This window comes from Lutjanus erythropterus, chromosome 3 (genome assembly GCF_056507025.1).
Source record: "Lutjanus erythropterus isolate fLutEry1 chromosome 3, fLutEry1.hap2, whole genome shotgun sequence".
Classification (NCBI taxonomy): domain Eukaryota; kingdom Metazoa; phylum Chordata; class Actinopteri; order Lutjaniformes; family Lutjanidae; genus Lutjanus; species Lutjanus erythropterus.
Window position 1 is genome coordinate 37,320,546 of NC_139319.1, and position 24,520 is coordinate 37,345,065.

General features: G+C 41.7%; 1 protein-coding gene across 1 annotated transcript; it reads left to right on the plus strand.

Moving 5' to 3' along the window:
- Nucleotides 1-209: 209 nt before the first annotated feature.
- Nucleotides 210-18,448, plus strand: nherf2 (NHERF family PDZ scaffold protein 2). Its single transcript, XM_084716044.1, has 6 exons — nt 210-1,064; nt 2,170-2,487; nt 15,198-15,389; nt 16,832-16,985; nt 17,678-17,898; nt 18,000-18,448. The coding sequence occupies exons 1-6, from the start codon at nt 858-860 to the stop codon at nt 18,165-18,167; spliced, it is 1,260 nt and encodes a 419-aa protein (XP_084572170.1). The 5' UTR covers nt 210-857; the 3' UTR covers nt 18,168-18,448.
- Nucleotides 18,449-24,520: the final 6,072 nt, after the last annotated feature.

Here is a 24,520-nt window from a genome sequence, read left to right on the forward strand (position 1 = left end):
ATTACTTGAGGGACTCCTTTTTGAATGAATAAATGAAAGTGAGCCTGATACCACATCACAAACACAAGGAAAGCTTATATTTCATGAAACATTTAATCCCTTTTTACGCAACCGCCCCTTCATTTATCTCCAGTGCAGATAGGGATAGAAGGCGGATAAGGAAGATTTCCGTCCTCAGGTCACAGTCAGAGTCTGTCTGGTTACACCTCCACCACCTCCGCCTCTCCAGGGGGGCGAAACAGGAGCAAATGTTCTTGGCGTTACACTGAACGCACCCTGGTGTAATAAATGATCTTCACAGTAACCCTTTACAGCCTCATCGCTGTTAACAGGCTCTAATTTTCTGCCAGCGCGTCGCGGCTGCGCTGCGTCGTCAGGTGTGCGCTGACGGGGACGTTTAGTCGCATCTGCTGTTGACGCCTCTTCACTCTCGCACCAGGTCGGACATGAGGACACACGCCCCGCTGACTCGGAGAATTAAGTGTTACGTGCGAGGAACAGCTTTCTAATCTCTGATCTCTTGGATTACTCCTCCGATGAACTGGATTTGGATTTGGTTTTTGGTCACTATTTTACGCACCGTGCACCATTTTTACGCGCTCATATTCGCACCCCTGGCATTTGCATGATGGATTAAAAACTCATTAGTTTTAGCCTAGTTTTTGATATTTGTTCTCTGAACAACTGTGGATTATTAATGGACTCGCATCATGCTAAATGATGATGATCTTTTGGTCGCTGAAGCGCGCAGCCGTACGTCGGATTAAGAGCCACAGACTTTCCAGTGCTCTTGGAGCAAACACCTGTTTATTCTCCTGAGACACTTCGACCTGTTTTCCGTCTATTGACGCGCTGGGATGGAGAGCGAGCTGAGACCCAGGCTCTGTTTCCTGACCAAAGGAGAGCGCGGCTATGGGTTTCACCTGCACGGGGAGCGGAACAGAGGCGGACAGTTCATCCGCAAAGTGGAGCCGGGCTCCTCGGCTGACCTGGGCGGGCTGCGGCCAGGGGACCGGGTGGTGGAGGTGAATGGGGAAAATGTGGAGAACGAAAGCCACCATCAAGTGAGTGATGGCTCAATAAATAAGTTTTTTAACATCACAATCAAGCCCTTGTGTGACATAGAGAGAAGCAAGGAGAGGCATATAAACTCTCAGAGGTACAAACAATGACTTCTATACCTGTTCGACCACTTTTCCTTTCGCCTGAGGAGAAGGAGGGGGGTACTAAAATGGGTCAATGTGAGCCTTGTGTAATGGGAATCACTGGGTGTCTTTGTCATAGTAAAAGTATGTTATGTACCAGTTCAGGGTCAAAAACATGCGGTTAAACTGTATTTGAAGGGCTGTGCATAAGACTGTCATAATTGTCATGACACCTGTCATGAATATGAACAAGTCTTTCTGAGTCTTTACAATGTTATCAGTCAATGTCTTTCGGTCAGTGGCATTTTTAATGCAATGTTGATGTTGTTTGAAATGTCTTTATTATGCACTATAAATACTGGGCCCAATAAATTATCAGCCAATATTGGCCTATCCAGAGATCTCCATCTATATCAGTATCGGCACATATTAGCGATAAATACCAGCTATACTAATATCTGATTTGACAGACTGTCAAAACATTTCATTTGAATTCTTAGGTGAAATACTCCAAGAAAGCCAAAATATAGTATTTTTTTTATGAGCGTTTGAAGAGTCTGAACTGTTGTTGTTGTTGTCATAGTGATGTCAGACTTGGTTCAGTCAGAGTTATGAAATATTAAATCATCCATCTTTGCTCATCTGAGCCTTTCTTTCCCCCACGTGTACACAAACTGCAGATTGTATAAATTTAAAAAAATTAAAAATGTGAAATTATTAACAGAGATGAGAAGGAAGCGAGATGTGTCACTCATAGCTACCTCTGTTATCAGCTCCAGAAAAGAATAACATTATTTGCTTGGTTAACGTCCAGTTCTCAGAACAAAGACATATCAAACAATGTCAACTTTGCATTAAAAATGACATAACTGACCAAATGACACTTAATGACAACAGTCATAAGTATTCATAAAGACCCTTTCCTGTTCATGACAGGCGTTATGACATGCTTATGTCAATGTAAGGAGAGTTTTGTGCACAACCCTTCAAATAAAGCATTATGTCTCATCTCTTCTCTCTGCAGGTGGTGAACCGTATCCGTGAGGTGCCTCACCGCACCCGGCTGCTGGTGGTGGACAGAGACACAGATGACTTCCTCCGCAGCCGTGGCCTGGCCTGCACCGAGGACCTGGCTGTTGAGATGGGAACCCTCTCCCCACGCCCCTCACCGGGCCCCACCCCTTCTACCTCTCCCATCCCGAGAGAGAATTCACCACTGTCACCCAAACCCAACCACGCACAGACATTTCATCCTCCCGCTGCAGACTCACCCACACAAACGACCACACAAGGAAAGGTCAAGAGATCCTCTGTGGCATCAAGTACGGCGACAGACACAGAGGTAAGGGTGGACATCAATACATCAGACCATTTCTTGTGGTCACTAGAAGAACACATTTAAGTGTCAGATATTCAGAAGGCTCTTAAGTGGCCTTAACAGATAATAAATTTTTCCCAAGCTCAGAGAGGCAAAGCACAGTGCTATCCGTCATGTCTTCCTGGTATACAAATGGCTAAGCAAACTTTAGCATTGGATTTTGCTAAGTTCATAAACTATATGGTTCACAAATCGTGCAGCCCAATCTTACTGCTGACATTTTGGCATTTCATTAGTAAATGTAATGCCAAAAGCAAAATCATGGTGTGTTTTTAATGTTGTGTTATGGAGTTTGAGAAAACTTCTTCCATCGCTCTCGGTCGTGTCTAGAAGGGAACCGTTGATTTTCAAAACTCTCGCAAGATTTGAACGTGTTGTTTTTCACTGTGATGTAGCACGGATGTTGAAATGGTCACTCTTACTAGATCTTTAACAGGTCTGGGCTTCCCTTCCAGACTTGACCATGACTCTCTCCCTCTTCTGCTTGCATCACTTCCATATATCTATGGTTGATTCTGGCTATATGGTTATATACAGCTGTTATCTAATTGGTGGCACTTTGAAAGGTCAGAGTTTAAATAATTTGAACTTTGAGCAGTGCGTTCAGTGGCAAATCCAAGTAGTCACATGTAAAAGACATTTTAATCCCAATGTGACTTCCTAGTTAAATAGAAGTTATATATAACCTAAATATAACATTGTTTTTGCCTCTGTTTTTCATGAGTTGAAGTGCAAGATTTAAGAATTCCTCTGTGCACAAAGATTTCTCTCAAATTTTGTCCACAAATTTGTTGGTTATGGCTTTTTCACATAGAGCTACAGATACAACATTTTTTTCCCAAGAGGGTAAAGTCATGACCTGCCCTACTCTGCCTCTGCTTGCCTTACCCAGATATTCTTAAACTAACCCAAACCAATCACTCATGCCTAAACCTAACCAACCTAACCACTGAAGGCAACGAGTACTAGCCAATCAGAGGCAGACTTTTTCCTCCTCATGACTTTGTCCTAATGGGGAAAAATCAATACCTGTACCCCCATGTAACATAACAATAGTTCAGTACCTAATAAAGCTTTAAAAAAAAAAAAAAAAAAAAAAATCAAACATCACGTTTTAGAGTGGCCTTTTATTGTGACCAGTCTGAGGCTCAGCTGCTGTTAAAACAGCATCTCCATATGCTTCACTTGTCAGGTGGATGGATTATTTTGGCAAAGAAGAAGAGCACACCAACACATATTTTAACAAATTTATGAATAAAGTTTGAGAGAAATAAACCTTTTCTGTGAACAGAAATAAGTCTTAATGTTTTTTTTTACTTCATCTGACAAATTGAGGCAGTAATAAAAGTGTTGTGTTCATGTTTTTTTGTTGGGTGTGTATTAAGGATTATCTGCACAGGCTTTTTTATAAGTAAAGGAAGGGGAGTCCACATTGTGTACAAGTTGAAATGGTTAGTTGGTCTCTGTGTCTGGCAGCAGTGAGCCAATATGTTACTGTGTTAAAAGTGTGTGTGACATAGACATAGACGTCCGTCTGGCGCTAATCTGGATTTGAGCACTTGAGTGCAGTGGATCCAGTCCCACTGTAGTATCTATAGCAAGAGTCTGGTGACTTCTGTGAACAGGAGGGACTAGAGAACTAGAGAAACTGGAGGCTTCTGGTACTCACAAGCACAAACCTCAGGTGCAATGAGGAGAAGAGACAAACTGAAGAAAAGATGAATGAAAATGAATTTAAGCTACAAAAAGGGTTGAGAAAACAGAATTGATGGTACTAATGCAAGGACTTGAATCACTATTTCGTGTCTTGAAATAATTGGTTGGCCAGCTAAGCTAGCAAGTCAGACAGAGATAATGTTAGCTCAGCTGATTGGTAGTATTTACATTTCTTGTTTTTACATATAGTTTCTCCTCCAGAAGGCAGAGCAGGGATTGCAGCATTTTCTAAGTACAGCCTTTTTTGTAAATATAGTTGGTTGCACACATGAATAGATGCACTTGGGTAATCCTTGTCATCCAGTCCCTGTTTATACACGCTTCAAGAGGGGATCACATGTAAACTATCCCGAGCATCGTAGAGCTTAGTGCAAGAACACTAGCTAAGTTAGTGGGCTTAAGGCTCATGATGAGAAAAGGTCTCACTAAGGCTAAAAAAAAGAAAGGGGAACAAAACAGAGCGGGAGAAGTAGCTAAAAAAAATTACCAGAGAGAAAAAAAACTAAGGGTAACTGGTAGGGAGAGAGGAATACAACTAATTTAGGCCTGACTACACACAATTTTCATAGAGTTTGGCCCAGTCTTGAGGGTTTATATATAGCAACGTCATCATGCAGAAACGTACGTCAGGTCACATGGGAAAAACTTTTCAGAATGGCTTGGAAAATAGCATTTTGTTTCTAAAACATACGTATTGCGATCAAGATTACTGGAAAGCTACAGGATGAAATAAAAACTCAAAAACCCCAGAAAAAATAATGGACTCAAACTTTGATTTCCCCTGCATTTCAAACATCTGCTTGAATACAATCAGAACCCATTGTTACATCTGTTTACAAGCCACTGTGGTCTCTAAGCAGTGCGAACATTTAAAATGCACATTGTGTTTACAGAGCGCTATCTCTTGGTGTATGCTTAACACCTCACACAATCGGCAGTATAGGATTCTTCCCACCTGACACCAGACACAAAAGCCCCGCTCAACTGACCGTGTTTCCTGCAAAAACATACAGAACTGTAGGTATCATTTAATCCTGCTGAATGGTCATTGTGGGTTAATAGTTTAGTTTGTCACCCCATGTTATTTTATTTTGTGTACGGTCAAATTAAGATGACTTTCATAAGATATGTCAAAGTCTTTTGTTTTTTTTTCTCAGAGAAACTAGATTCTGAGGTGTCTTTCTTTAAGCCTGCTCTGCTGAGGTATCATAGTTATGCCTGTACTTATCGATCCTACTCGACTTTAAAGCTACTACAAGGAACTTTCATATTTTGTTGATTTTGCAATAGAGTGGCAGTGTTTCCACCACCATTACCACCAAAATATAAGCCCAAAAATAAACGTATCTAAATAAAGAATCTCCCCCTGCTTCTTTTTAACTGGCTAAGGTGTGACTCACCGTGACTTTGCCTGTGAAAAGGTTTCATCTGATTTCAAGAAGAAGCCCCCCATAGCCAGTCTTCTCGCAGATGGTCTTGTTTGCTTATGTACGTCATAGAGGCATCAGCATTTAACAGTCAGTTTCAGTCAGTCAGTTTCATAAACAATTAAAACCTCCCTGTAGTAGCTTTAATTTGCATGGGTTTGATAAGGCAGGCTTTGAGTGTCTGCTGGGAAGAAGGAAAGCACCTAACAGACATGGGAGAGATCAGATTTTAAGATAACAATGTTTTACAATGAAACTCTTTTCATGGGTATTGTTGTCTATTTGTATAGTCTATTTTTGGCACACGAGCTCACACTCTCCCACTGGGGGACTCTGCGCCCCTTTTTACAGCTAAAAAAAGGGGATCAGGTTTAGTTTGACACATTCTTTGGTAGCCTATGCTAATCAAAGCTCTGTCAGTGTACAGAAAATACACCTAAACTCACTCAAATTCCTAAATGTCTGTGCGAAAAGTGCAAAACCAAAATTTCCACAAGTGCCAGCCAAACATGTGACATCTTAGAAGTGCAGAAATACACGGGAACTGTCTGTCAGAGATTGAGCTCAGTGTTTTGGCTCCAAACAAAGTGAACCTGGATCCTCGAGACCAGCGGCTCATGTCAAACCACCATCTGTTTAGCTGAAGGCAGGGTAAATACAGGCTGCCCCTTGGCTGGCCATCATGGCTCTAACTCAGTTTTGGTTATAGGTTCAGATCAAACAGCATAAAACGCAGTAACAACAGCACATGTACAACATAATGTAATCTGTTACATCACCACCAACTGTGACTCCAAATGTGAGCTGACCACATTAACTGAAGCGTAACTTCATAAGCTGTAGAAACTTATTTTTTATTAGAGGGCTGTTGTGATGAATTGTATTACAGTGTGTAGGTGTTACTGTGACCACTTCCACTGTTAAGTCCCATTCAGGACACAGATGGTCTGCGCTTTTGACAGAATAAAGGTTTTTAATATAACTTTTCCGCTTGTGCTAAGAATGCCTGAAATACTGGCCTTTCATGTGCTCATAAGACTGGGTTCCAACAACAAAGATTAATTTAATCTAAGATCAGTTATAATCAGAGTTTAGATAAACTTGTTTGAACATTAATTAATCCAGATCTTAAATTTTAGCAGAGTTCTATCGCACAACTCAAAACTAATCTCAGTTTCGCAAATAAACTGAAAATAAAAACAGTTTAATCGGTGAGATGCTTGCTTATTCAAATTTAAATATGTAAATAAATTTCCATGCTGTCGGGACCCAATACTGTAAGTATTAAAGAGGAGGGAAAACAGCTAACTTTCAGCTGCCCTGTAGTTCTTTATAAAATGTTGCATTGTTTGTTGCTAGCTAAAACATTTATATACATATATATACATTCAGACATACAAAGCAGCTAAAAAGTTAACTAAAGATGTATTGTTTGCCTGTTAGCTATAAAGATAACATAATGTTAGTGTTTGCTAATCAACTAAAACGTAACAAAATGGTATATTGTTAGCTAGCAACCTGTAAATTAATAAAATGTTACATTTTGTTTGTCAGCTAGCTAAAAAGTTAGTTAGCCTAGTTAGCCTACTCATGACAGCTTGGCACAGAAGCTCTAATTTCCCCTTTGAGAAAAATCTGTCAACTGGAGTGAAAAACACAAAACTCATTTGTTTGTCCCTTAACTTTTTCTGTGTAACTTAATTATTTTGATCAATCCCTCTTTAAAAGCAGCCCTTTAAAAAACCTAAACCTCATGAAGTGTAGGTTCTGACTTGTAAAGAAAGCTTAAATGTAATATGTATTCATTTTAAACTAGTTTAAAGGTTTGGTGCAAATTAATTTAAAGTTAAACCATGATTTAATCTGGTTTAAAGTTGAATCCTTGTTGGTTCAACCCAGCCTTATCTGGAATTACTGCTAGTGAAACCGATCGATGACTTGACCTCTGCAGTTTTTCTTTGGTTTGGTAGACAGTCATTTTGGAGGTTTCATCATCAATGACTGCATTGATTTCATAACACTCGCAATGAGTGTATGTATGTGTGAGTGATTATTTTTGTCCACTAATTCAGCAGCTCCGATTAGGAAACCATTACGGTGTATTAATCCCAGGCAGACACCTTCAAAGCCCTGTGTTTTTTGTGTGCTAAAGTGTATAAAAGGCACACTCTCACACTCTCTACACACACACACACGCACGCACATAATCTCTCTATCTCATCTGTCCTCTTCCGTGTCATTCGTCCAGTGACATTCACACTGTACATGTAAATACAGACGCAATTTCATTGTTGCATGATATTATTATGGCAGCAGATGCCCATACACAGTAATCTTATGTAACTACAGTGCTGGCTGCCACGCAACAGTCTGGCTCAGTCACATACAAAGACACAAATAAATTCTCCCCAACCTCCCTAAATAAGGTTGATTTTCTCAAAAACTTTGGAACAAAAGTGATGTTTTTAAATTAAGATGATATTTTAAAAAGTGACAGAAACAACACTTGAAAGATGTAAAGACTATGAAGGCAAGAAAGTAAGAGGAAAATAGTGGAAAAAATACCCATCATAACTTTGCAGAGCCCACAGAGACAGCTTCAGATTACAGTCCAAAACCTAAACATATTTGATTTATTCATCAACAAAGACATTTAGCAAATTTTCACATGTAAAGGTCCGGTGTATAAGATTTACAGGGGCTATCGAAGGAATATAGCAGAAATTCATTCATTCATTCATCATTCATTATCTTCCGCTTATCCGGGGCCGGGTCGCGGGGGCAGCAGTCTGAGCAGGGACACCCAGACTTCCCTCTCCCTGGACACTTCTTCCAGGTGTTCCGGAGGGACCCCAAGGCGTTCCCAGGCCAGCCGAGCGACGTAGTCACTCCAGCGTGTCCTGGGTCTTCCCCGGGGCCTCCTCCCAGTGGGGCATGCCCGGAACACCTCCCTAGGCAGGCGCCCAGGAGGCATCCGATATAGATGTCCAAGCCACCTCAGCTGACTCCTCTCGACGTGGAGGAGCAGCGGCTCTACTCCGAGCTCCTCCCGGGTGACAGAGCTCCTCACCCTATCTCTAAGGGAGCGCCCCGCCACCCTGCGGAGGAAACTCATTTCAGCCGCTTGTATCCGAGATCTTGTTCTTTCGGTCATGACCCAGAGTTCATGACCATAGGTGAGGGTAGGAACGTAGATTGACCGGAAAATCGAGAGCTTCGCCTTTCGGCTCAGCTCCTTCTTCCCCACGACAGACCGGCGCAACGACCGCATTACTGCTGCCGCCGCACCAATCCGTCTGTCGATCTCGCGTTCCATCCTCCCCTCACTCGTAAACAAAACCCCAAGATACTTAAACTCCTCCACTTGGGGCAGGGACTCTTCTCCGACCCGGAGGGAACAAGCCATCTTTTTCCGGTCGAGAACCATGGCCTCAGACTTGGAGGTGCTGATTCTCATCCCAGCTGCTTCACACTCGGCTGCAAACCGCCCCAGTACAAGCTGAAGGTCCAGGTTCGAAGGAGCCAACAGGACAACATCATCTGCAAAAAGCAGAGATGAGATCCTGTGGTCCCCGAATCGGACTCCCTCTGGCCCCTGGCTGCGCCTAGAAATTCTGTCCATAAAAATAATGAACAGAACCGGTGACAAAGGACAGCCCTGCCTGAGTCCAACATGCACCGGGAACAGGTCTGACTTACTGCCGGCAATGCGAACCAAGCTCCTGCTCCGATCATACAGAGACCGTACGGCCCTTAGCAGAGGGCCCCGAACTCCATACTCCTGAAGCACCTCCCACAGAATGCCACGAGGGACACAGTCAAATGCCTTCTCCAAGTCCACAAAGCACATGTGGACTGGTTGGGCAAACTCCCATGAGCCCTCAAGCACCCTGCGGAGGGTGTAGAGCTGGTCCAGTGTTCCACGACCAGGACGAAAACCGCATTGTTCCTCTTGGATCCGAGGTTCGACTATCGGCCGAATTCTCCTCTCCAGTACCCTGGAATAGACTTTACCAGGGAGGCTGAGGAGTGTGATCCCCCTGTAGTTGGAGCACACCCTCCGGTCCCCCTTTTTAAATAGAGGGACCACCACCCCGGTCTGCCAGTCCAGAGGCACTGTCCCCAACTGCCACGCGATGTTGCAGAGGCGTGTCAGCCAAGACAGCCCTACAACATCCAAAGACTTGAGGTACTCAGGGCGGATCTCATCCACTCCCGGTGCCTTGCCACTGGGGAGCTTCCGAACTACCTCAGTGACTTCAGCTTGGGTGATGAATGAGTCAGCCTCTGGGTCCCCAGCCTCTGCTTCCTCTACGGAAGATGTGTCAGTGGGATTGAGGAGGTCCTCGAAGTATTCCTTCCACCGTCCAACAATATCCCCAGTCGAAGTCAACAGCTCCCCACCACCACTGTAAACAGTGTTGGCAGGGTACTGCTTCCCCCTCCTGAGGCGCCGGATGGTTTGCCAGAATCTCCTCGAGGCCGACCGGTAGTCCTCCTCCATGGCCTCCCCGAACCTTTCCCATGTCCGAGTTTTTGCTTCCACAACCACCCGGGCCGCAGCACGCTTGGCCTGCCGGTACCCGTCGGCTGCCTCAGGAGTCCCACGAGCCAGCCAAGCTCGATAAGACTCCTTCTTCAGCCTGACGGCATCCCTTACCTCCGGTGTCCACCACCGGGTTCGGGGATTGCCGCCGCGACAGGCACCGGAGACCTTACGGCCACAGCTCCGAATGGCTGCATCCACAATGGAGGCAGAGAACATGGTCCATTCGGACTCGATGTCTCCAGCCTCCCTCGGGATCTGGTCAAAGCTCTCCCGGAGGTGAGAGTTGAAGACCCCTCTGACAGATGGTTCCACCAGACGTTCCCAACAGACCCTCACAGTACGTTTGGGCCTGCCAAGTCTGTCCAGCTTCCTCCCCTGCCAGCGGATCCAACTCACCACCAGGTGGTGATCAGTTGACAGCTCAGCCCCTCTCTTCACCCGAGTGTCCAAGACACACGGCCGGAGGTCAGTTGACACGACCACAAAGTCGATCATTGACCTCCGACCTAGGGCGTCCCCATGCCACGTGTACTGATGGGCACCTTTATGCTTGAACATGGTGTTCGTTATGGACAGACTGTGACTAGCACAGAAGTCCAATAACAGAACACCACTCGCGTTCAGATCGGGGGGGCCGTTCCTCCCAATCACGCCCCTCCAGGTAACACTATCGCCACCCACGTGAGCATTGAAGTCCCCCAGCAGGATGATGGGGTCCCCAGTCGGAGCACTTTCCAGCACCCCTCCCAAGGTCTCCAAGAAGGCCGGGTACTCTGCGCTGCCGTTTGGCCCGTAGGCCGAAACAACAGTGAGGCACTTATCCCTGACCCGAAGGCGCAGGGCGGCGACCCTCTCGTTCACCGGGGAAAACTCCAACACATGGCGGCTGAGCTGGGGGGCTATTAGCAAGCCCACACCAGCCCGCCGCCTCTCATTGTGGGCAACTCCAGAGTAGAAAAGAGTCCAGCCTCTCTCAAGGAGTTGGGTTCCAGAGCCCCGACTGTGCGTGGAGGTGAGCCCGACTATCTCTAGCCGGTACCGCTCAACCTCCCGCACCAGCTCAGGCTCCTTCCCCCCCAGCGAGGTGACATTCCATGTCCCCACTGTGAGATTCCATGTCCTGGGGTTGGGTTGTCGGGGCCCCCGCCCACGACTGCCACCCAAATCACAGTGCATCAGCCCCTTCTGAACCCTCTCGCGGGTGATGGGCCTACGGGAGGGCGGGCCCACGTCGCTCCTTCGGGCTGGGCCCGGCCGGGTCCCGTGGGCAAAGACCCGGCCACCAGGCGCTCGCCTGCCAGCCCCAACCCCAGGCCTGGCTCCAGGGTGGGGCCCCGGTAACGCCAATCCGGGCGACGTAACTGACCCTGGTGTTGAACTTTCCATAGGGGGCTTTGGAACCGCTCTTAGTCTGACCCATCACCTAGGACCTGTTTGCCTTGGGAGACCCTACCAGGGGCAAAGCCCCCGACAACATAGCTCCTAAGATCATTTAGGTTCTCAAACCCCTCCACCACGATAAGGTGGCGGTTCAAGGAGGAGGAGAAATGAAATCTAATAATGTTTTCATTAGTGTATAGTCACCTTGTTACATTAAAATGAGCCATTTATATCCACAGAGGACATGGTGCCTCTTCCATGGAGGCTGCAATGTTTCTGCAGTAGCCCACAATGGACAAACCAAACACTGGCTCTATCATCCTACATATGTGGAAAGGTAGGGGGAGACGAGGTGTTTGCAATCTGCAAGCTCACCATTAAAACTGGAACCAGTTAAAGCGTTAGCCTTTTTGCTTAAAAACTACTACAATGTGTAACATTTCGGCATCAAAATGTCTAAAAGTGCTACATACTGTTTACTTACATTATATGAAATGGTTCCAACAATGTTCAAACACAGAAATCCATAATTTATTTAGTTGCATGTCCTGCTAGCCATTGGTAAGTGAATGTGACTAAACGTAAAGTCAATAAAACTTAAATAAAACTTCTATATTTTCTTGTCCATGAACATGATTTCTTGTAATGTCAGATAGATTTTTATCAGTTATGGTGGTGGTTTAACAGAAAACACAACAACTCCCATGATTCCACACTACTTCACGTATGTTTTGTTAACTGTAAGCAGCAGAATTTACATATTGTGTCTTTAAAAGACAAACTAGTTGGCAAAACATTGTTTGTCCATCAATTAATCGATGATTCAACTTGTGTCAGCACTAACTGACATGAAAAAACTATCTAGTGGACAGGACAAGAACAGTAAACTGTCCGGCAAGATAAACAGAGGTCTTTAAAATCAGTGGGAGACATGGTGACCCCTTACCACAGCAACTTGAGCTGTCACCACGGCGATCTGTCGTCAAGGTGTTCTGCTCCATCACTACAGCTCACACTCTGGCTGAGAGACCGAGGAAACTAAATAAGGAGGAAGGAGAGAACGTGTTACGTTCTGCTCGGTGCCAGACTTCTGTGGACCTTATGGAAGATGCATGAAGAGCACACAAACTCAACATGACCTCTGACGAAGAGATGACTCTAAAAAGTGACAGAACACTAAAAACACAGAGAATAACACACTGACTGATCTTTACATACAGTACATACACACAAAGAGATTATAATAGCAACGACAAATATTAAAGAATATTGAAAAATAAGTGATGCAAAAAATGTATTAATGTAACAAGAGACAAATAATATTTTCAATACGTAATACAAAAAAATCCAAAACAAAACAGAAAACTTTTGATAAATAATAATAATAATGACAGTCATTAGAGCAGATCATTCATTTGACTTCAGGGGAATTCATCACATATATATTTGTAATATTCTAAAAACCTACTTTTGCTTTTTTTATTGTTTGTAATACTAAGTGAATTGAGCATCAAATTAAAATCAAATTTAAAAAACAGGGAAAGATTGTCAACCTAAAAACTTCTGTTTATGAACAAAAGTTTTCCAAATAACATTTAAAAAAAATAAGAGGGCTATATTGTCATTGTATCTTATATTATTATATTATAAGTGTAAAACTGTGAGTCACATTTGGGAAATTAAAAACATGAGAATTTAAATCAGACCAAAATTTCACAGATTTTTTTTCACATTGAAAGAATAAATGGAGAGATGTCTCATCAGCATGCCCACATCGACAATCACATATCTGAAGATTACAGAATTTACGAGAGGGTCTGAAGCATATGTTTTATTGTGATGTAACGACCTTTCCATCTTATATAGCTTGGTCGTGACAGGCAAGCACTGTGCCACTATTACAGACTTCATATCACTCTCTCTCCATGTGTACGTGTGCACAATGAGTCTGTTGTTGATGGAGCAGAAAGGACAGAGAGATCCGTCAGAAAGCCCTCAGGTCAGCTTACCCAGACGCAGTCACAGCAGAGTCACTAGAGGAGTCACTATCCTACCCTCAGGACAGGGATGAACCAAACACACACACACACACACACACACACACACACGCACACACACACACACACACACACACACACACGCACACACACACACACACACACACACACAGGGCCAGTGTGCACCATGTAGTAGAGTCACAGGTCTGGTCAGCAGGTGAGTCATGCAAAGTATCGACTCTTGTCGTTGGTCATTAGGCTCAGAACTGGTCTTAATGTCTCTCAGCTAAATCCACTTAGCCCACTCTGCTCAGCTCTGAGACCACTGGCTCATCCTGGCAGCCACTTTCTCCTGCTAAGCTCATACAGCCACACCAATGTACACACACTCACAGTCAATCTGAATCTGAAATCAATAATATAATATTAATAAGAATATTTTTTAAGTATTAATATCTCACTGTGTGCATTACATCGTACAAAAGTCTTCATATATGTCATATATGTCTCTTGAAACTTGCTGGAGATGTCTAATCTGTCCTAGTCCATCCTATTTTATCTCAGGTTAGGAAATCCTAATGACTGGATCCAACTTACAACTTTTAAGTTTTAAGTACAAACCAACACTACTTTTCACATCTCACCAAGCTAAACAACTTTCTAACTGTAACTCTAACTGTGTCTAAACACAAAAACATACAAAAACTGGAGCAAAAGCAATTTCAGGCGAGACATGAATTAGAGGCTTTGATAACATCTGAAGAGAAATCCAAAAATATTTGTTTTTGGAAATATACAGGATTAATTTGAGAGACTAAGAAAAAGAGAGTGGGCTAATATAGTAGACTCAGTCTCCCTCATCCATCATCCATTGTGTCAGAGCAATAAAAGAGCAGCCATCTGGATTTAACAAGTTAGCTAAATTAGCTACTGTTAGTTAACACTACCATTAGCTATTGTTAGCTAACACTACCATTAGCTACCATTGGCTAACACTACTACTTGCTACCATTAGTTAGCACTACCATTAGCTACTGTTAGCTAACACTACCATTGTCAGCTAACACTACCATTGGCTACTGTTAGCTAACAGTACCATTTGCATTCGTTGGCTTAAACTACCATTAGCTACTGTTAGCTAACATTACCATTAGCTACCTTTAGCTAACACTACCATTGGCTACTGTTAGCTAACAGTACCATTAGCTACCTTTAGCTAAAACTACCATTAGCTACTGTTAGCTAACAGTACCATTAGCTACCTTTAGCTAAAACTACCATTAGCTACTGTTAGCTAAGAGTACCAAATACTACTGTTTGCTAGTGTTAGCTAGTGAATTAGCCAGGACTGAAGGTGGAAAAGTGAAAGTTAATACTGTTAGGAGAGTGAAATATGAGGGAAAGATGCTTGGTTACACATTTCCTATCTTAGGTTAGGATACGAACATTGACTCAACTGTTCATCTGTAATGTTTTTTTTTCTAAATCAGGTCTAACCCTGATTACCATGGTTACCAAACAATTAAGATGGGATGTGCATGTTATGACATGTGACATGTTTTTTAAAGTTCTCATCCTTGTCTGTTCTCTTTTTTCCCATTGCAGCTGCAGGCGCAGCCTTCACCAGAGCCTCCAGTCGAACTTGTTCCCCGTTTGTGTCACCTGGTGAAGGGGGAACACGGCTACGGCTTCAACCTGCACAGCGATAAGACAAAGCGCGGGCAGTTTGTGCGTTCAGTGGACCCCGACTCTGCGGCTGAGACTGCAGACGTCAGGCCTGGAGACAGACTAGTGGAGGTACACCCAAAGCACACACACACACACACACACACACACACACACACATTATCACAGTATATATGCAGAGTTGACCTTGCGGAGGTAAATTTTAGAGAGGTGATTGGAAAAGCAATGCCACCACCCCATATTAATCAGGTCTGCACACCAGTTTGAGGTGTGATTGGATTAGAGCAGATTAGCTGGACTCAGGCTTAGAGTGGGTGGGAGAGGTGTTGTTTAAAGGGGGAGAGGAAGAAAAGATGTCTGGGGATAATCTTGAATGAAGGTGTAGAGGAAGAGCTGGTGTTTGTGTCTTTTTATGTGGACATGTACGCATGTCTTCATGTGTTCTGTTCAGATGAACAGATACAGCATGTGTGCTTGTTTGAGAGGGACTTGGTTTCCATTTATATCAGTGTGAATGTATGTATTTAAATATTAATGTGTGGAGAGGAAGAGTGTGGAGGCAGGAAGGGAATTCATGCAAATACACTCACTTCTACTCAAATCACAGATCTGCAGAAACCCTGAGGGCAGCTGAGTAAAACAAACCCGGTGATCCATTTGTTCTAAATAGTTCTGTTACTTTTTTTTCACCTGTTTTTTTTTACATCTGTGAAACAAGTGATTTTTCTGTCTTCTAGGATCATTTTTCTATGTTACTTTTTACGCCTATAAAACAAAATGTAATGTGAATGTGAATAAATGTGATTTATTTTGTTTTATTTATTGACTTTTATTGATTTACTATTTTTCTAAGTTACTTAATTCAGCCATGAAACCAGATGAAAATAAGTTTTGTCAGGTGTTGTAATATTTATTTTGGCCACAGGAGTTCACCCCGTCCATGTTTTTACTGGGACTAAATGCTTTTATGTTTTCCTCCAGGCAAGTTTTCATTTCTCTGTGTGCTCTAAACACAAGGTACATATTGTGTTATCAAGATATGAAACATCACACTCATGTTTTCCTTTTGGTCAGAAATGTATTTTAATGTGCCGTTAGTGTTAAATAGATCATTTGTAGTCAAAACATAAGCACGACAGTAATGTTAGATAACTTGATGACACATAATATATCTACAGAGATATTAAAACCACTTTGATGAAAAGCTTTTAGTCCTATTTATCATATATTAGTCCTCATCCTCTTGTGGCTGAAATGAGTATTACAACAACAAACTTGTATCAAAATCATCCTTAAAAAAATCTTTTCAGCTGTTTTCACAGATGAAAACAGAGTAGAAACTTAGAGAGATGGCTTCCATAAAGATGTGTTGTCGGTCTGTGGGGCAAAACATTTACTGAACCTCCAGCTTGTGTTATGGTCACTTCTTCATCTCCGCCCCTGTCTCTTGTCTGTCCCATTAGGTCTCTCAGTTATTGTCTCTTGTTTTTCACCCCGTCTTCTTCCTCTTCACTGTTTCTGTTCCCTCTGACATTTCCTTCTGTCTGCCTCAGGTGAACGGAGTGAACGTAGAGGGCCTGAGGCATTCAGAGGTCGTGGCACTCATCAGAGCAGGAGGGGAGGAAGTGCGCCTCCTGGTGGTCGACCAAGAGACGGACGAGCTCTTCCACAGACTGGGGCTCACACCCACCGCCAGTCATATCAAAGGTCAGAGCAAACAAACAAATCAACTGTCTTCAGTTTTAAAAAGTTTGTGTCTGGGCTGTCTTAACATTGAAACTTGACTGAATCTGAAAAAACAAGTTGAGGTAATTTTGTTATGATTCAAAACAATAAAATTTTTCTAGTCAAACTTAAATAAGTTATACTTGAAAAAACATGTTCAATAAGATTAAGAAATTAAATTGAACCTCAGTCATGCTGATGAACATTACAAACAAACATTTTCACAGTTTGAAAAGTCAGTTCATCCTCACTTCTGACATTTTAAATGTAATGATTTAAATGTTTTGAGATTTTTTTTTTATTCATTACTGTGAAAACAAAAGACCATGACTTATCTTAAAATGTATTAGAGACCACAGCAAGTTTTCATCATATATGTTTTGTTCAAAATATAAAAAAGAAGGGTCTCGGGAGCGTTTTAACTCCCAGAAAATACATGCTGAGAAGTCAACTAACATGCTGATCATGTTTCTTAAAGCTTAATTTAATAACATTTAAAGCAAAAAATTTTAAAGTTAAAAGAATATATAATCATATTTATAAGTTCTGAAGTGGTCTGAAAATAAATTCTAGAAACTGAGATGAGTTGATTCCACTAACTTCCTGTATGAATTTTTACAGTGCAAAATTCTCTTTGCTGTTCAGACAAAATGTTTCTGTTTACTCTCTCACAGAGGTCTATGTGGATGAATCAGCCACAGAAAGCGGGCCGCCCACCCCCTCTCCGACCGCTGAACTCCCCGCCACGGATCCACCAATCATCAACGTCACGCTGACAGACTCCCCGATCACAAAAACATCTCCAAAATCCCGGAACAACGGGAGCTCGGCATCTCAGTCCTCGAGAAGTTCCACCACCCAATCAGAGATCAGCAGCTCGGACATGAGCATCCAGGTGAGAGAGGTGGCGTGAGAGCAAAGATGTGAGAAACCAAATGAGAAAACGAGACGTCGGTGAGCGTTTGCGTAAATCACATCCGTTTGTTTGTATCGCAGGTCCCTGATGAGGACGACAGGCGTGTTTCGGACCCGTTCTCGGACAGTGGCCTTCGCCTGAGTCCCACAGCTGCTGAGGCTAAACAAAAGGCGCTTGCCAGCCGCAGCAAGAAGAGAGCACCTCCTATGGACTGGAGCAAGAGACAAGAGATTTTCAGCAACTTTTGACCCCATAATGCAGTGATGGAATGTAACTAAGTACATTTACTCAGATACTGCACTTGAGTACTTGTACTTTAGGTGTTTCCATTTTATGCAACTTTGTTCTTCTACTTTACTACATCTCGGAGGCAAATATTGTACTTTTTACTCCACTGCATTGTCTGACAGCTTAAGTTACTGGTTACTTTTCAGATGACAATTTTTCATACATTTCCTGTCCAGTGAAAATCATCTATCACCAAATCTCCCACTTCCTAAGCTAAATAAAGTATTTAGGAACCCTCTCAGCAGGGTGCCCCTCTAGCTCAGTTGGTAGAGTGTGTGCCCCATGTAGTGAGGCTGTTGGTCCTCTGCAGTGGCCGTTGGTTTGACTCCCGCCTGTGGCCTATTTGCTGCGTGTCATCCCCTCTCTCTCTGCCCCCTTTCCTGTCATGTCTTTGTCCTATGATTAAAGGCAAAAAGCCCAAAAAATAATCTTAAAAAAAAAAACCCTTTCCAGCTCTCAGCTGGAAAACGAATCGTCACAAAGCTGAAAATGGGGCTGCTTTTGCTCATGAAAAGTTGACTTGTTAGAAAAACACTGTTCTCACAGGACAGTGAAACAAGTAAATCTTACACAACTCCAATCCCAACAAAGTTAGGATGCTGTGTCATACATAAATAAAAACAAAATGCAATAATTTGCAAAAACTTTTAGACCTATATTCAATTGAATACAGCACAAAGACAAGATATTTAATGTTCAAACTGATAAACCTCATTGTTTTTTTTGTCCATATACACTTTTTCTGAATTTGATGTGCCAGAAAAGTACCCAGACTCCTTTATCATGAAGCCACATTGTTGTAACACATGCAGAATGTATCTTTGCATTGTCTTGGGACGTCTCTGAAAAAGATGTTGTCAGGATGGCAGCATATGTTGCTCCAAAACCTGTATGTACCTTTCAGCATTAATGGAGCCTTCACGGATGTGACAGTTACCCATGATGCCATGGGCACTAACACACCCCCATAACATCACAGACGCTGCTTTTGAAGTCAGCGCTGGTAACAATCTGGATGTAAGAAACCGTTGACTGATGTTGTTGTTGCTCCTTTTGTGCAGAGATTTCTCTTGATTCTCTTAATCTTTTATAAATTCCTGCAGTTTTGTGTGGAGAAACGTTCTTAAACTGTTGGACACTTTGCCCACACAGTTTTTTCACAAAGTGGTGAACCTCATCCCATCCTTGCTCATGAACGTCTGAGCCTTTCGAGGACGCCCCTTTAATACCCATGTCACCTGTTAACCTGTTGAATATTGCAAATAGGTGATTTTTGAGCGTCTTTGTTGCCGCATCTCAATTTCAGAACAAGTCTATATTTACAAAAAAAAGTTTTTCAGTTTGAACATTAAATATCTTGTCTTTGTACTGAACTCCACTGAACTGCAGTAAAATGCAGCATATACATAAATCAGCGGTCAACATCACGTAGGTAAAACACTGACAGGTACCATATTACCGAAGAATGAGGGCTTTATTTTTGATACTATAAGAACATTTTACTGATAATACTTACACACATTTACTTAAGTTGGATTGTGAATGCAGTGCAATGTGGTATCAGTACTTTTACTTTCCTTGGAATAAACAATCTGAATACTTCTTCCATCACTGCCAGAATGCAAGGAGCAAAAGACAGAATGACATAGTATAATATTGCTATTCTTCACTGTTGTATAGTACTGTACCTCAATCTTGCAGAGGCACAGTAAAATATAAAGAAAAATAGGCAGGTAGTAACATTTGTAGAAATGATCTTAACTTCTGTTCTGTGTGAAACTGCATTGTAAGATGTATAATAGTATTCTCTAGATCGTCACTTTACAGTATCTACAAGGAAAAAGACATTTACTGTAGATGTGTCAGAAATATTACAGTACGCTGGATTAAACAATGGAATTAATGTCTGGCAGAACTACTGAGAGAATCATCCATGGAAATGGTGCCTGGTCACTGCAGTGTTTGTCTTGATTAAATCACAGTCATTTCAGAGCCATGAGTAGTGACCACGAGTCTACAACAGCCGGCACTCTGTCTGATTTTGGGCCGTACTCGCTGTAGATACGTTTTTCTGTTGTACTTTGGTAGATTTTAATTGTTGACGTAATGGTGTCATGTCTTTTCAAATTACACTGAGCTCATTGTGAGTCCTGGAGTAGCTGTCTTGATACTGGCATTTTAAATGTAAATACAGAAGAAATGGGAGAGGCTAAGTTATGAAATGATGCTGGGTCACCGCAGCGCTTCTCTTCAATGTTAGAGGGGTTTCTGTAAAGGAAAATATTTCAAAGACAGACGGTTCGCTAGATAAACTGTAGACCCTCATGTCTCGTTGTAGCCTTTTGAGGAACTTTCTCTCAAATGTGCTTTGTTCAAACTTATCACGATGTGAAATAAACTTTCAGAATGTGTGTAAATATCATAATACCATGTCAGCTATCAGTTCATAGTGAAATATGCCATAAACTGGGTGAGCATTCTTTTGGAAAACCAGTGTTTCATTATAATGGCTGTCAAATCTACAGACGACAGTATTCTTGAACGCTGAGCTGATTTCCAGTGACTGAACCTGAAAGGATATTTTTTGTTTGTTTGTTTGTTTGTTTGTTTTTAACACAGGCATGTTACAACACAACCCTTATTTTTTTTCACAAAAGACACCAGACTGGCAACTCTAACATCCAGCCTTCAGCATGCATGACATGATTTATTTTCAAGAATCCAGAGATTTTACACACATAAACTATAAATCATATAATAGACTCAAAGCATTTTATTTCCATTCCCACCTTCGAAAAAAGGGAACACGACTGCCAAAAGTAATCCACAGGAAAACAAAAAGGTACCACGTCTGTCTGCCAAATTTGCAACCATATCATGCTCTTTATTATATAAACAGAATTTAGAAAGAAAAATCAATCCTTCTTCATCTTATTCCATCCCTCCTTTGTTTCCATCTTCTTTGCACCCGGTCAAAAAGCTGTCCCAACCTTCCTTTCTGTCAAACTCAGTACTACAATATCACAAAGAAAATGTACACTGATCCTTCAGATACAAAAAAACTAAAAAAAACATCAGTTACACAAATTTGAAAAAACAAACACTAAAATTAACAAGCAACCAAAAACATTTTCTCGTGCAAGCTCTGAACTAAGAGACTGTGGAAAAAGGAACTAGACTGGGGATCAGATTGTCTTGTATTTGAAGCGACTGATTGGTTTGATTATCTCAGTGATTGTCACAGTCCAGGTCAAATCAAGTGCCAACTTGTTTGATTCCAAATGTCTACGAGCTGGAAATCACTGGCAGAATATCAATGACAAAAATATAGATCCCTGTTTTCAGTTTTGCTGGCAAAATCTTATTCGAGGATTAATCTTAAAAAGCCCTTTGGTGCCTGTAGTTTAACATCGTCATGATGCACATATTGAATGTTGAAATAGCAGCTTGTGTCTACTTATTGTTGTTAAATTTCAGTGGCTCTTTGGCAGTGTCCTAGCTGTCGTCTTTTTGAAGCATACTGTGCTCTCATTGTGAATTGAGGTGGTGTGTTGGTATGTAAAGGGTAATCATATTACTCTGAAACAGGGGTTTTCAAAGGCTGAGAACGTGGGCCTCCTCTCAGAGAAAGCTTGGAAATAGGTGCCCCCCCTACTTTACTTGCTTAGTTTTAGTCAGTTCCTGGATGTGAAATCATTATTATGTTATTTGATCCTATAGACAATAAACAATTGAGCTAAGACAACCTAATATTGCTGTTTGAAATAACTTCAGACTAGAGCTGCAACCATTAGTTGATTAATCCCAACCTTTTCTTCCTTGGAGCCCCCCTACCTGCAGGAACTTTTACCTCTTTTCTAGTATAAGCCTAACATCTTTTCACACACATCCTCACCATAAGAGTAACAATGATTCATTGAGGTCACAGAGGTGTGGCATACTTAAGTATTTTTTGTTAACATGTGCAAATCTGATTTTGACCTCAGGGCAGACAAATCCCTGGTTTTTGCCCCCAGTTTAAGAACCGATGGCTTATTCGTTTGTTGTCACCTATTTTGATAATCATTTCAGTCATTTTCCCCCCCTGCTTCCAGCATATTAAATTCCTGCTTTTCTTTGTTATTTATGACAGTAAATCAACAGTCTTTTGAACTGCTGCTTGAACAAAAGAAGCAATTTGAGGATGTCGGTTTGAGCTCTGACAAATGTGACAAGCATTTTTCACAATTTTTTTGGACATTTTATAGACTAAACAAATAGTTGTGAAAATAACCTGCAGATTAATTGATAATTAATATACTCATTAGTTGCAGCCTGACTTAAGAGCACACCAAATAAATAAAAAGTTCTGACATTTATGAGTTTCTGACTATGGGAAAGAGCAAAAGCAGTAAAATTCCCCCAACAACTGTATGTAAATATTCTCTCTTTAAAGCTACTACAAGGAACTTTCATATTGTGCTGATTTTGGAGGTCCCTGTGGACAAAAGCAGTAGTGTTTCCATTGTAATAGCCAATATATCAAAAATTAAATTAACGCAATATATTTCATTGGCATGAATGTTTTGTAACCAATATTGCCAAAGTGTTAAATTAGTTGCAATTTATTTTGATAGTAATTTTTCAAGCAAAAATACATTTGCTGCTTCCAGCTTTTCAAATAAGAGGATTTGCTGCTCCTCTTTGTCATTTATGACCAAAACTGAAGAGTTTTTGGCTTTTTATCTAAATAAAAATCTACTCCTTTTTTAACTGGACAACATAGTACTCAATGTAACTTTACGTGGGAAAATGTAAACGGGCTCGTTTCATCTGATATCCAGGAGGATTCGACCCGGTGGCAGACATGAAGAATAACTATATAGAAACAGCTGATCTTCTTGCTGATGGTCTCGTTTGATTATGTAGGTCTGATAGAAGCATCAGTATTAAACTGAGACTGTTTTATAATTAGTTAAAAACTCCTTGTAGTAGCTTTAACCAAATCGCACATATTTGGTCTATTCTATGAGATCTTTTGATAACTAATGTAAATTCTGTCACATCATTTACCCCGAACCTGTTTGGAGCCCCCCCCCCTGGAGAGACCCACTTCTCACTTTGAAGACCTCTGCTCTAAAATATACGTCAAACATACAGCACTGCACAAACACACACATTCGCGCACACACGCGCACACACACACAGAGTGTGAAAACACAGACACAGAGCATGCACACAAAGTAGGCTGGGGCAGACTACGAACCCTTCCAAAAAAAACATTATTAATTTGCACCCGTACTGTGCACACGTCATATGAACGCCATCTAACTATCCGAATCATGCTCAGAGGCAGAAAGGGTACGGAACTCATGCGCGCCTATTCATGCAGGATCTCACACACATGCGGGATCTCACACATGTACACACACACCTCAGCAATATGGCAAAGTTAGTCATTGTAAAAGTGCGGATTAGTCCCAGTTTCACAAAGTTGTTTTTATTTGCCATTTAGTATTGGGATATTTTTGCCAGTCAAAGACACTTAATTTCACAGTGCAACACAGTATGACAAACACTGACATTAGGGTCAAGACATATCATATGGGTGAGGTTAAAAAAAAAAAGTCCATACAAAAAAAAAGGTAAAATAAAATAAAAAGTGCAAAAACAACTTAACAGTCACTGAAAATAGCATTAATTCAAATATTTTTTGCGTTAATTGTGCGAATTTAAGTCCACTATATAAACAAAAATTATCAGTAGCAGCAAAAAAAAAAAAAACAAAAAACAAAAAAAAAGAATATGGACCATTTTTAAAACATTATAAAGATCACAATGACATTGCCAATCACTGTTTTTACTTAAGATATCAATATGGCATCAAATGGATATCAGTACGAATGTAGACAGAAACACATACACACTCACTCTTGCATACATACACACACACACACACGCACACAAACGCACACAAACACTTGGTCACAGTTAACAGGTGCCAAGGACATTGCGGTGGGAGTCAAGTTTTTAGCTCGGTACCATATCAAAAACAATACATATTTCACACACTGTTAACACAGAATGCCGAAGTAAGGATTTACAAACTGCACATGCACACGCGCTCCCACACACATACACACACAGATACGAACGCACAAATCTCCAAGAGACAACTAAGGATGTGATTTCGTTCTACGATTTCCTCCCCCTCTGGTGAGAATACAAATGTGTTAGCCCTAATCCTCCCTTCCTACAGGAATGGTTTCTGTGAAGCCACGAGGAAAGACACTTGCTCATGTTTATTTCTTTTGTTTTTCTTCTTTTTTTTCAT

What these genes read in the sequence shown, in the direction of transcription:
- nherf2 (XM_084716044.1), top strand. Translation starts at nt 858, where the DNA reads ATGGAGAGCGAGCTGAGACCCAGGCTCTGTTTCCTGACCAAAGGAGAG. An exon ending in CTGGAGACAGACTAGTGGAG is followed by an intron (nt 15,390 to 16,831) that starts GTACACCCAAAG and finishes TGTCTGCCTCAG; the next exon opens with GTGAACGGAGTGAACGTAGA. An exon ending in GCTCGGACATGAGCATCCAG is followed by an intron (nt 17,899 to 17,999) that starts GTGAGAGAGGTG and finishes TTTGTATCGCAG; the next exon opens with GTCCCTGATGAGGACGACAG.